Source organism: Myotis nattereri, assembly GCF_964212035.1.
Source record: "Myotis nattereri genome assembly, chromosome: 9".
Taxonomy (NCBI): Eukaryota; Metazoa; Chordata; class Mammalia; order Chiroptera; family Vespertilionidae; genus Myotis; species Myotis nattereri.
Genome location: NC_138084.1, coordinates 5086509 through 5099974, shown reverse-complemented (window position 1 = coordinate 5099974; position 13466 = coordinate 5086509). Strand labels below are relative to the sequence as shown.

Here is a 13466-nt window from a genome sequence, read left to right as displayed (position 1 = left end):
GTGTAAGGGATCTCCCTCCATCTGTGCCGACGCCCTCTGGCCTTGGTGTCAGGCGTCACAGAGGAACACCAGGACTCATGTATTTGTATTTCCCTCCCCCAGCTTCCTAATGGCCTTGGATTCTGGTGAAACACATTCCATATCTTTATTTAAATTCCCACTACAATGTCGTTCTGACGACCTATAGGGATTAGGTGCAGGGTAACGCCAAGAGATGAAAATAGCCCAGCCAGTGTGTCTCAGTGGTTGAGCCTCGAGTCAGGAACCAAGAGGTTGTGGTTCGATTCCCGGTCAGGACACATGCCCAACTCGATCCCCAATAGGGGGTGGGCAGGAGGCAGCCGATCTATGATGTTTCTCTCTCATCAGTGTTTCTATCGCTCTCTCCCTTCTTCTCTGAAGTCAATAAAAATATATTTAAAAAATAAAACAAAATTAAAAATAGCCTCGGGTGAGGATTAACAACAAAAACAATAAAAACATAAAGTAAAACAAAAAGAGATGACTAACACTGAGGGCACAATTGAATGCAATATCCACCACCCTCCCCCTCATCCCAGTCACTTACCTCAACCTGCTCATGCTTAGCATCCAGGAAAGGGCCAAACTACAGATGAGGGCGAGGGAGAAACGAAAGAACCAAATCAGAACCACGTGCGTCCGTGAGCGCCTTCATAACCCCTCCCAGCAATTCTTCTCCGTGCCCATCTGTCCTGCCAAGGCTGCGTGTAGAGCTTGGGACAGTTAGCAGATGGGGTGGGTGCCCCCAGCCAAAATCAGACAGAGGCCGTGAGCCCTGGAAACAGGGAGGTCGCCATGGCCCCATAACCAGGGTACAGCCTCCTACCATACTGGGCTTTTTCTAACCTTCTAAACCAGCGGTTCTCAACCTGTGGGTCGCGACCCCTTTGGGGGTCGAACGACCCTTTCACAGGGGTCGCCTAAGACCGTCGGAAAACACATATATAATTACATATTGTTTTTGTGATGAATCACTATGCTTTAATTATGTTCAATTTGTAACAATGAAATTGGGGGTCACCACAACATGGGAATTATATTAAAGGGTCGCGGCATTAGGAAGGTTGAGAACCACTGTTCTAAAACCTAGCAAGGGAAACCTACCATGCTGCTAACAGCAGTGCTTTGCACTTAAAAAGAGGACAGTTCAGAGCTTGGAGTAATGACACAGAGGCCAGGATCCTGTAAAGACAAGGAAGGATGGAAAGACCCTGGGCTTTTAGATTAAATTAAGGCCTGTGGACATGTACACCTCTCCAAAGATGCAGGTGAAGAACTAAAAAATATTTTTTAAAAGGGAGGAGAGAAAAAAAAAGGGAGGAGAATCCGAAACGCTTCCTAAGAATTTAGACCCGCGCTGGGTCTTTTTCTGAAGAACTGCTCGTTTTCCCACTGGTGCCTGTCTGAGCGAAGCTGTCCCGGGAGGGCCTCCTACCAGGATGCAGACGTCCGGCCGGTCACGGTTGATGATGGTGATCAGGTCAAGCAGGGGGTCATACGTGATGCTGTCGGATGTGGTGTATGGTCCACAGGCCACCAGGACCATCTTTTGCTCAAAATCTAAGAGAGAAAGGATGGTAAGGAGTGGAGTAGAAGATCCTGGGACGGTGGGAGAAAGGTCAATTAGGGAAAAATGCCACAGGGTTCAATCAATCGAGTCTCCTTGTGTGTGCAACTCGGGAAACCCAAGAGGAGTAAGACCACATTCCTATCCTCACAGAATCCTCCACCAGCAGGTGCACAGGTGGGTATGCAAATAACTGGACCACATGACAGGCACGCTCCTAGCAGCGCACGGGAGTGGCGGGAGGAAAGCGGCAGCCAGGAGAGTACTGATCAAAGTGAGATGTGCTTATACTTCCCCCCTAACTTTTCTTTTTAATCCTCACCCGAGGATGTTTGTTTGGTGTTTTGTTTTAATTTATTTTTAGAGAGAGAGGAAGGGAGAAAGACAGAGAGAGAGAAACACTGATGTGAGAGAGAAACATTGATTGGTGGCCTCTCTTGCCCCAAATGGGGATCGAACCTGCAACCTTTTGGTGTATGGGACGATGCGCCAACCAATTGAGCCACCTGGCAAGGGCTCCCTCTAATTTTTTTATTGTGGTAAAATACATATAACACAGGTTACCATCTTAACCATCTTAACATTTCAGTGGTATTAAATAAATAAATTCACAATGTTGCGCAACCGTCACTACCACCCGTCTCCGTAACTCTTCATCTTGTAAAACTGAAACTGTCCCTGAACAGGCTGCGGGGCAAGGCTGGGAATGAGCAGCTGCTGCGGGATGGGGTGCAGGGGTGCTGTGCTCTGGCCACTCCTGTGTTGCCCTTTTCCTCACAGCATCTGCTTTGCTTTGGAGAACCAGCTGCCTGCTCCATAAAGCAGTCTTGGGAGGGAGGGGCTGTAAATTAGGTGCACTGTCCTCTGGCCACGGGACAGGCATGTGACCCAGTGCCAGCCCTTCTTACTCTCCTCCCAGGTTCTGGAATCTCAAGGTGAATGATCCAAGGAGAGAAAAAAGGCTGCAGCTGACCTATTCCAGCAGAGGTGACCGGATGAGACAGTGGGGAATTCCTGCTACCTGGACACCTAGAGTTGCTAGCTCCTATTCTGGTTCTAGCCTGGATTTCTAGCCGCCTGCCCAGTCTGTGAGCTACCTGGACTTCCTCTAACAAATGCTCTTTTTCTTAAGGTGGTCTGAACCAGTTTCGGTAGCTTGCAACAAAACAACAAAATGCGCCGAAACCGGTTTGGCTCAGTGGATAGAGCGTCGGCCTGCGGACTGAGGGGTCCCAGGTTCGATTCCGGTCGGGGGCATGTGCCTGGGTTGCGGGCATATCCCCAGTGGGGGGTGTGTGGGGGGCAGCTGATTGGTGTTTCTCTCTCATCGATGTTTCTGACTCTCTGTCTCTCTCCCTTCCTCTCTGTAAAAAATCAATAAAATATATTAAAAAACAAAAACAAAAACAAAAACACAACAAAATGCAAAGATCCCGGAATTCTTAACATGCAGCTGCAACAAATTACCACAATTAGTGACTTAAAACAACACGCATCTATTTCACAGTTCTAGAGGTCACAAGTCCTAAAATCAAGGTGCTGGCAGGGCTGTGTTCCTTCTGGAGGTCTGAATCTGTTTCCTTGACTTTTTTCACTTCCAGGGCCACCCACATTCCTTGGCTCATGGCCCCTCCTCCATCCTCAAAGCCAGCAGCCTAACATTTCTAGCCTCAGAAGCTGAGCCTTCTGCCCTCCCTCTTAATGACCCGTCACTACACTGGGCCTCCCTGGATAATCCAGGGTAAACCCAGCTCAAGAGCCTTCACTTGTTCACATCTGTAAAGCCCCTTCTGCCGTAGAAATAACAAATTCACAGGTAACGATACCATGAACTGAGACAGAGAACTCAATGGGAAGAGTAAGTTTCATACAGAGCAGGCGGCAAAGTTAAATTTGGTTCTGCGGTGCCTGCAGGAGATGTAAACCCAGGGCAACTAGCACGTGCCCGCAGGGCAAGACCCACATCTTCCTCTGTGTCCAGGAGTGCCCTGCTCCATACCCTGCTCACAACATCACTGACACCACACTCAGCTGCTTCCAAAGGCTTCCCTGGCACACAGCTCAGGCTCTGGGCATCTCAGCCTCCTTCCTTCCTCCTCCCCTCCCGTCCCTTCCCTTCTCCTTCCCTCCCTCCCTCCCTCCCTCTCTCTTTTTCTTTCTTCTTTGCTAATCCTCATATAAGAAAATTTTTCCATTGATTTTTAGGGAGAATAGAAGAGAGAGGGAAAGACAGAGAGAAACATCAATGTGAGAGAAAACACACCAATTGGTTGCCTCCTGCACGAGCCCCGAACAGGGCCCGGGCCAGGGAGGAGCCTGCAACTGAGGAACATGCCCTTGATCAGAATTGAATCCAGGACCCTTTGGTCCGCAGGCGAACGCTCTATCCACTAAGCCAAACTGGTAGGGCAACCATGTTCGTTTCTTTTCATTCTCTGAAGCTGACCTAACACCACCATGCTAGTCATACTGCCATAAACACGTTTTCTGATAAAATGCACAGTATCATCAATTCCTAAATTTCATTCCTCATTCTATGTTGTCGCCAAGAACCACCTCATACACTATTAATGTGTATGGGTGGTGGCCATCTCACTGTGAATCCTTAATAGTCTTCTTTCCTTACAAAAATGTTTTAAGCCCTAGCCAGTTTGGCTCAGTGGAGTGTCAGCCTGCGGACTAAAGGGTCCCGGGTTCGATTCCAGTCTAGGGCACATGCCTGGGTTGCGGGCTTGATGCCCAGTAGGGGCATGCAGGAGGCAGCTGATCAATGATTCTCTCTTACTGATGTTTCTCTCTCTCTCTCCTTCTCTGAAATCAATAAAAAAATATTTTTAAAAAATGCTTTAAAATATTTTGAAGCAAAGTTTGTTAAAATTTAGTTTTGTCTTTTCCCATCTGGTTTAGTTACCAAACAACTCTAGGCTCTCTTAGAAATTCATCTAATTTTTTAAGTGAACTTTTATTTTGGAATCACCTTAGACTTATAGCAAAGACAGTACAGAGTTGCTGTATGTATGCTTTTCACCCAGTGGCCCTGATGGCGGCATCTTTCCTACGTTTGTCAAAAGGAAGGAATTAGCGCCGATATATCACTGCTAACGGTTCCCGACTCGATGTGGATGTCACTAGTTTTCCAGTAACGTCCCTTTTCCAGGATCCAATCTAGGGGACCACATTACATTTAAAGAAATTCTTGTTTAAATAGCTCCTAGTTTTCCCTTTTCAGAGCAACTTTCAAATACCTATTAACATTAGCATTGAACGACACGCCTCCGTGCTCAGAACCCAGGTGGCCAGACCCCTGCCTCCCACGGGGCCGCCATCGCTGCGGCTTCCTCCTCCATCCCCGCGGCACTGCACTCCTGGGCCCTGGCCCACCCCGTCAGTGTTGGCACAACAGTGCTTGAACCCAAACTTACCTCCGTCCTCTTCGGGGGGCTGATAAAATGGAAGTGGGACGCCCTTAAAAACAGGAGAAACGAAACTGAGGTCGTGCTCCAGGCATCGCCTTGGAAAGGAAAAGGGTGGGCACCGAACGGGGCATGTTTGCAGCTGTCTGGCTCCACGGGGCTAAAGGCTCACGGAGCTGATGTTATCTGCTGCTTTTCTATATTTGCTCAGAGCGACAAAGAAACCCAGAAAATGGGAGGTCACAGCAAACTCACAGGACACCCAGCAAAAAGTGGGAGCAAAGTGGGAGTGTCCTAAGGAAGGAGGGGAGAGCGGGGTGTCTGCTACTCTCCCTGCATCCTATGAAAATCTGCGGAAGATTATTGCCTAGAGCAGGGACCGGTAAACTGCGGCCTGGGCCAAATCTGGCTCCCACCTATTTTGTAATAGGCACACAGGCAGTCATGGGTTTACACGTTGTCTATGGCTGTGGTTATTAAATATTTACTCTCTGGCCCTTTCCAGAAACAGTTTACTACCCCTGGCGTAGAAGCAGGTTCCCACTCCGGAGAGAGAACTGAGAAGCAAGTAAATAGGCTGTTCAGAAGGACAAACTGCACATCCGTGCCCGTGGCGGACCTGGAGGGAGGGCGGGGGACCATGGTACCTCGTAGAGTTTAGTGGCAACAAGCTGTCTACCAGTGGTGTTGATCCCTTCCATAACTACAACCTGAAAGGCAAGAAGCAAAACAGGGGAGATAAACGAGAGGTCAGGAATAAATTATTTTGATGTAATTAAAAGTATTGTCCAGCTACTCTCATTTTGTAATTGTAAACTTGGCAGTATTTTTGTAGAAACCAAATTGAGGGGGTTGTATTAGTAATAATAATTATGCTTTACACGATGACCTAACTTTTACAACAACCCTATGAGGTAAGAAGTATTCCTCTTTCACAGATGAAGCCACTCTGGCTAAGTAAAATGGCCACAATCACACACCTCACGGGGTGGAGCTGGGATCTGAACCTGGGCCTCGGATTCCCCTCACCGGTGTCCGCTGCTGGGCCTGTGCCCCAGGCACATCTCATGGCAGCGGAGGCTGAAAGCCAGGAGCAGAGGCCAGCAATGAAAAGCTTATTCCTCCAGCCACAGCCCAGCACACAGACTGCAGAAGAAAGAGCATGCCGCGTCCCGTCTCACCTGCCCGGGAAACAGAGAATATTCTTTGAGCTCAGATAAATCCACTGGAACTCGAGCGCCAGAGGAATGTTCTCGGTCTCCCTCCAGAATCACCGACTTGTTGTTCAGCTTCCCATTGCTATCACAGCCAATCTGGCCCAGCAGCGTGACAGGCTCCTGCGGAAGGAAGGTTGCAACAAAAGAACGATACAATCTTTGGGACAGAAGCTCATCTTCTGAAGTCAACAGGGTGAATAGCAAAGCAAAACCCACTTAACAACACACCTTATTTTGGCGGGTATCATTTTTCGCTAGTGATGAGCGTCATCACCGACTCTTCAGGGGTGTTAGAGCTCTTAAAGGGGTCCAGTCTGCCCACCTAATGCTTGAGACCCTCTAAGTGGCACCATTAAGCTTGAGCATCTCTATGAAGGGGAACTTGCCCCCACACCCCGAGAGCAGCCCACTGCATCTCCGCATAGCTATAGCTGTTAATAATAGCTCACATGTATTGAGCGTACTAAATACCAGGCACTGTTCTAAAGGCTTACGTGTAGTAACTCATTTAGTCCTCACAACAGCTGCGAGGGGGATACTATTACTGCACCCATTTTACAGACGAGAAAACTGAGCAACAGAGACACTAGATTGTTTAGTCACGGTTAAACAGTGAGTGAAGCCTGGCTTTGAAGCCTGGAAGTTTGGCTCTATTGCAGGGGTGGGGAACATCCGGCCCATGGGCTGTATGAGGCCCGCGAAATCATTTGGTCTGGCCCTGCCAAGGCATTAGGGGTGAGTTAATTAAATGCTTAACCAAGTATAACAGGCTAATTTTTTTTGGGGGGGGGGGGAGGGGTGTGTGCTAATTTTTCAGTTGATAATTTTGTGTGGCCTGTGAATGATGTTATAAGTATTCAAATGGCCCTTGGCAGAAAAAAGGTTCCCCACCCCTGCTCTACAGTCATATCCTTAACCACACACTATGCTTACTGCCTCTTAACCGGAAGTTCTTCGTTAAATTGAGCTGAAATTTCTCTTCCTGTGGCTTTTTCTGTCCTGTTCCCATTCCTTGGGGCAAACTGAGGAAGTCTAATCTTTTCCCACAAGATCATGCATCCTTGTCCCCCCTCCTCTACTTCCTTCCAGTTCCTCCCAAACTTCCTCATATCACATGGTTTCACATTATCTTCTCCAACTGGTCATTCTTCTCAGAACGAAAACATGACCGAGGTACCTTAGAGACTCTTCTAGAACACAGCTCCCTCTAGCAGCGGTTCTCAACCTGTGGGTCGCGAACAATGAAAATACATCCTGCATATCAGATATTTACATTACGATTCATAACAGTAGCAAAATTACAGTTATGAAGTAGCAACAAAAATAATTTTATGGTTGGGGGTCACCACAACATGAGGAGCTGTATTAAAAGGTCGCGGCATTAGGAAGGTTGAGAACCACTGTTTCGAATGCACTGGCACATATGCCAGATTAAACCACGATGTAAAGACACTACTGGCAGCAGCTAGTTCGTAACAACAGAGACCAAACAAGGAAGAGACTGTGAAACCCGTTTCTGGAACTCCTATCCTCGCTGTTGTCCTCACAGTCTGACACTGAATGCTTAAGGCCCTCCATCTTTCTGTGTGCAGGATCCGAACCCAAGTGCAAAGACAATGACTGCGTCATAAACCAGAGAGGATTTGTAAGTCTTTCTTCAAAAGGACCCATTTTACCAAATCGAACCAGGGTAGATGTTCTAACCAGCATGTAGACAAGAAGTGAAAAGGGAACACAAGAGGATGCTTTTCACCAGGGATTAAACAATATAGTATTAGTTAGGAAGGACTATTGGAACAATTCTTACTTGTGCTGGAACTAGAACAGGAGTAAAAGCCTCAATCTTGTAATGTTCCTTGAGTTCACTGCCAAGTTCTTCTATCTTACAGGTCAGAACTGAAATCCCAAGGGGAAAACATATTGTGTTTAAGACATTGCACTTGCCAAAAAGAGAAAACACAGCACATTGTCAAACATTAACGCCAGTCATTTTACAGAAGCAGGAAGGGTGCTTAGGCGATCCGGCCAGTTTATGCTTTCTAAAGCCCTAGCCAGCTGCCTGATACTTGCTGCTGAAGCTGGCCTTCCTCCTGGCCACAGGGGGTCTCGTGGCACAGTCCCAGGGGCAGCATGGTCCCCACCCACAGCCTTCCTGTTACTCAGGTCATCCGTGAGGACCAGGGCAAGTCAAGCCAACCTGGACAGTCGCCCATTCTTTACCAGGAAGAAGCCATAAATGTTTCTGCTTTAATACTTTAATTGGCTTCCTTTACATAGTTCAAGTAGTTGTTACTGGGAAATGGTTATGTGCTTTTCCTTTAGCACTTTTCTTTAGCAAACGGAAGTCACTTGGGAGAATTACTGAGAGTCATCTCATGTCCCTGCACTAATAGGGGCCCCAGAGGACACCTATGAACTTGCGTATTCAAAGGCAACCCTGGAACTTGCTCTGCAGCCTAGCTGACACTTTGCTCCTTACTCTAAACCCTTCCAGGTGGTTTTATATCCTCCAGAATTTCAAAGGGAAAAACAATCACCTTCTCGAATATCTGGGAGCTTCTGGAACATGAACTTGTAGCTCCCAGTTAGTGATTCTGGACACCCCAAGACCTTCAGGCTGATGATACCGGCTCCTCCTCTCCCGGACCAAGACACTCCCTGTGCTGAGCCGAAGGAGGTAACCACTTCTCCACGGTTATTTCTCGAGTTATATTTCTGGGAGGGAGTAGCACTAATTGGAAGCAAAAGAGATGAACATTACTGTGTTCATCTGTAAAGAGAGGGTAGTAAAATGAGGCTGCCTTTTGGAAATGGGGATTGGAGAGGTATCAAGCTGGGGTTTGTAAATCTAATCAGCTTAATGGGGTCAGACATACCCAGACCTTAAAGGAATTTCAGGAATGAGGGGCTGAGGAAGACCAAGTTGAGCAATCCCAACCATGTTAGAGAAGTTTAGAGACAGAGAGATATTTTATAAGGTCGTTCTCCTGGCTTAAAACTAAACAAAGGAAACGAAACCCAAACTCTGAACTGATTAGAAAGCAAACTTCGAGTACCATTTTCTTTCCTTCTTGTGAATATTTAGCATTAGAACATTGTCAGAGCCTGGAACTTTGGACAAGCCAAAGGTTGCTGTGCATGTATATATTCCCTCGCCATATAGTTCAAGGTGGAAACAACAACAAAATGAAGTTAAGTGAAATGAACCAGCTTCCCAGTGTCCATGGCGGTGGAGATGTAATGAATCTGGTCAGCTGGTGAACACATTCCCATTCTGCAAGGCTCAACTGACATGCTCTCACATTTCCACTCCCCAGGGGTAAAGTACACCTCCAAGAACACTGACTGTGTTACCCGCTTAGATGACAGTGAGGCCTTCTAATCCTTTGGCTGTGAACATAACTTGCAGAGGTCTATTTAAAACAGGCTTATTGAATGCTCCGAAACTCTGCAGGAACCAGCTATACGTGGGCCCCACAGCAAGCGGGGCCATCGCTCCGTCTTTCCACAGAAAGGCTACAGAAAATGACTCAGTTAATTATCTCCATCTCCAGGGCTGCCTCCACCTGAATAATTTAGAAGTTACTTTCATAAATTACAGAACCAGTTTCTGATGTCGGCTTTATTAGCGTGCATTTAAAAATGACTAGGCAGCGTATCCCTGACTTCTCCAAGCCCCTCCCTGCGAAGCTCGTGGGATGTCTGTGACCGCCGGCCCTTTAAGGTGCTGAAACACACGAGGTCAGCTGTACAGAGATCTACAGGTTTCAGAGGACTGCTTGTTCAGAGATACGACCCCTGTAGTGGTGCTGGCCCACCTACGAGAACCACTTCTATACACCAAGTTTCACAGGCGCCTCTGTCAGTCTGGAAAGTTCGCTTCTAAAAAATTTGACAACTCCCCAAAGCAGCAGTGGACCACATGAAAGTCCAATTGTCCTTTAGAACCCAGTGAGGGCTCATCTTGCCCGACTGCCATCACCTCCTTTCTACAGCAACAGGAATCTTAAGCTCTGCTTGCCTAGAAGTGATGCAAAGTTGAGGTGGTGACCCTGGCAGCCAGCAGTTCCCTAGACCAGGGGTGGGGAACGTCTGGCCCACCGGCCATATGAGGCCTGCAAAAGCATTTAGCCCTGCCAAGGCATTAGGGGTGAGTTAATTAAATGTTTGACCAAATATAGCAGGCTCATTTTTAAGTTGATAATTTTGTATGGCCCTCGAAAGGGCCCTTGACAGAAAAAGGTTCCCCAGCCCTGCCCTAGACGGTTAGCAGTTCTGTTCCTCAGCCTCATCCTACAAACCTTTCTTCCATGCAGCACAGCCCTCACCTACGGAATTCTCTCATATGAGACGTGTCATTTACGGATTTCAAAAAATCACGTATGATCTCTGTGGATTCGCGCGCAGAAGTGGCTGCAGGGACAAAACACCAATTAAGTCAGTGCGGATCCACAGTGACAAGAAAACTCTCAGAAGCCAGCTGTAACCTGAGGTGGCACAATAACAGGTTATGCAACATTATGAACAAAGAAACGTGCTTTTCTTTTTTAAAAACAAGTAGCTACTTTAGATTGGAAAAAAAAGAAAAAGAAACCCAACGACACACGGACTAACAGAGAAGCAGGTGAAAGGCGCTGCGCCTCCGCTGGCCGGACTGGGAGGACTCAGACTCCTGAATAGACAGGTTGTTTCCAGTCAAGATATCAGTTCCTGATCTAGGAAACGAGCCCCAGAAAAGTGGGTGTAAAGTGAGTTTCCTGAATTACTGTAAGAAACAGTAATTTTCCACACAGGAAGAGAACGCAGGGAGGGCACAGGACAAGAGGCTGCCCAGCCAGTTCACGGCGGCGGGTGTCTGTCCACCCCATTCAATAAGTTACCCCCCATTTGATTTAATGGTGGGGTTAGCCTCCACCAGATAACCAGAGAAAGGGGAGGGCTGGCAGGCTTTTTGGCAGCCGAATTAATTCCTACCTTGGAGAGAAACTCGATGGTGAGAGGAGCACCTGGGGGCTGCGGGCAGACACCCTCCTTTTTGTTAGGGGAGTTTCTGGGGTGGTGACAGCTCGCTTCTGAGAACCCTAGAAACAAAATAGAAAACAAAATCCCAATCCCTCTAGACTCAGTTACTAATTAAGTGTACAGTTCCTTAGGACTGGGTCTTAAAGTCCCATCAGCCAAGCACAATCCCATATAGAAATCTTCAGCAATTGTAAGCCAGCATTTATCAGAATACTGACCCCATGTTGAAGGCAATTATGAAAAAGTGCCAACCTTTCCCAAAAGGACTGCCAAGCAGGCATCTGTCCTGTCAAATCATGCATGCGGTCACCTTCTTCCCCACCTCTAACTGCTTTAGAACAGCTGTGAGTTTAACAACGCATGGGTTTTGACCTGCATGGACCCATTTTCCTGAGAAGGGATGGGACCATATTACTACTTATTTTGGCAAAGTCTACCATTTGCAAAATTAGAGAAGGGAATGACTAAGGCAGAAAACATGGTTGAGCTCATACTTGGAGAGTATTTAGCAAACACCTCATTGATGGTCATTTTTTGGTTTTTGCTCATCAGCAAGAATCCCAGGATATGCCCAGAATGGAGATGAAACCCGTAGTCCAGAGACCTATTGCTCCCCAAAGTCTGGGATAACTGACTGACAGAGCTAAGGCAAGCCCTTGCCCAGACTGCAACCAGGAGGCCAGCTAGTCTGCCCTTGGGCTCCTCCTGGCTGTGTATCTGAGTCATGCACCAAAGCTGCCTCCTGTGGCAACTGCGAGGTGGACACTACAACAACCATTATTTAATATTCCTTTCCTGTATTTTAATATTTTTCCAACTAAAAATACAAATTCTAATAGTTACCATTTTAGTTTAAATATAAACCTTTGTTTAAGTACTATGTATACTGATTTTTTGGTCTATATTAATTACCAGAATTTTCCCACAATGCCACAATCTTTTTTTAATCTTCACCAGAGGACATTATTTTTCCAATGATTTCTAGAAAGTAGAAAGGAGGAAGAGGAGAGAGAGAGAGACATCGACATGAGAGAGAGACATCGATTGGTTGTCTCCTGCACATGCTCCTCTTGGGGCCGGGGAACCTACAACCAAGGTATGTGCACGCCTTGACAGGGGAATCTAATCCGTGACCCTTTGGCCATCGCTCTCACCACCAAGCCAAACTGGCCAGGGCCATTGCTACAATCTTTATCCTTTTTAGTAGCTGTATTGATTAAAATGAACTTATCCTATATAATAAAAGGCTAATATGCAAATTGACTGACCGGCAGAACGACAGGTCGCTATGATGCGCACTGACCACCAGGGAGCAGATGCTCAACGCAGGAGGTGCCCTCAGCCCGCAGGCCCCAGGCCAGCCAAGGCAGGTGCCAGCTGCCACCCCCCGCAATCACCCTGCCGGTTGCCCCACAGAGGGAGGCAACGACTGGCAGGGCCGGCGAGCGGGTGGCTAAGGCAGGTGCCAGTGGGGGCCCCCCTGATCGGCCTGCCGGTCGCCCCACAGATCGGCCCCGATCGCCAGCCAGACCTAGGGACCCTACCCATGCACAAATTTCGTGCATCGGGCCTCTAGTATATAATAATTTACATAATGACTTCTCTATTGCTGGATGTATCAGCTGCTTATAATTTGGGGTGAATATAAATTATGCTGAGATTCATATTGTCACACATATAGATTTTTCTCATAATCTGGTTTATTTCCTTAGGAGAGAGTCTTACTAGGAAGAATTATTGGGTCAAAGATAGAAAAGATTTTATAGTTTTGATATTTATTTTTCTCAAACTATTTTCCCAAAAGATATTTCTAATATGCAATCCTCTGTAGGACTCTAGGGCTAATGTTGTGCAGGGATTATTTCAAGAGAGAGTTTGCCTCCCAGAACATGGCAAGAGGATGGTACTTTGGGAAAAGTCGGCCCTGCCAGTCGTCTCATTTCTCTCATCCTCAGCCCTTGTCATAAAACCTGATTGTCAACAAGTCAACTGCCCTCATACTCCTCAGGGATGTGCTCACTCTGCCCAAGGTCATGAGATTCACTATTACCACTACACGCCAGTTATTCACTTGTAATGAGAAATACAGTGGGTACCCTATCCTCATATAAGCACATTCTCACACCACACGGGAACCCAAATTATACCAAAGATGCCAGTTTATTAATTTACTAGAAATTTTATGCCAATGGTATGGGAACTTCATATTCTTAGGTTAATACACCC

The 13466-nt window shown here is 47.0% G+C and overlaps 1 protein-coding gene across 2 annotated transcripts in view; it reads right to left on the bottom strand.

The window, feature by feature from the left end:
- Window positions 1–13466, bottom strand: part of POLA2 (DNA polymerase alpha 2, accessory subunit) — a 30198-nt gene that overhangs the window by 7227 nt on the left and 9505 nt on the right. For both annotated transcript variants that reach the window (XM_081098838.1, XM_081098839.1), the window contains exons 5-12: window positions 11193–11299; window positions 8756–8949; window positions 8026–8114; window positions 6183–6338; window positions 5649–5711; window positions 5011–5053; window positions 1457–1581; window positions 569–607 (exon numbers count right to left, since the gene is read on the bottom strand). In XM_081098838.1, the coding sequence (XP_080954964.1) occupies window positions 569–607; window positions 1457–1581; window positions 5011–5053; window positions 5649–5711; window positions 6183–6338; window positions 8026–8114; window positions 8756–8949; window positions 11193–11299 (816 nt within the window). The remainder of the gene's footprint in view (window positions 1–568; window positions 608–1456; window positions 1582–5010; window positions 5054–5648; window positions 5712–6182; window positions 6339–8025; window positions 8115–8755; window positions 8950–11192; window positions 11300–13466) is intronic.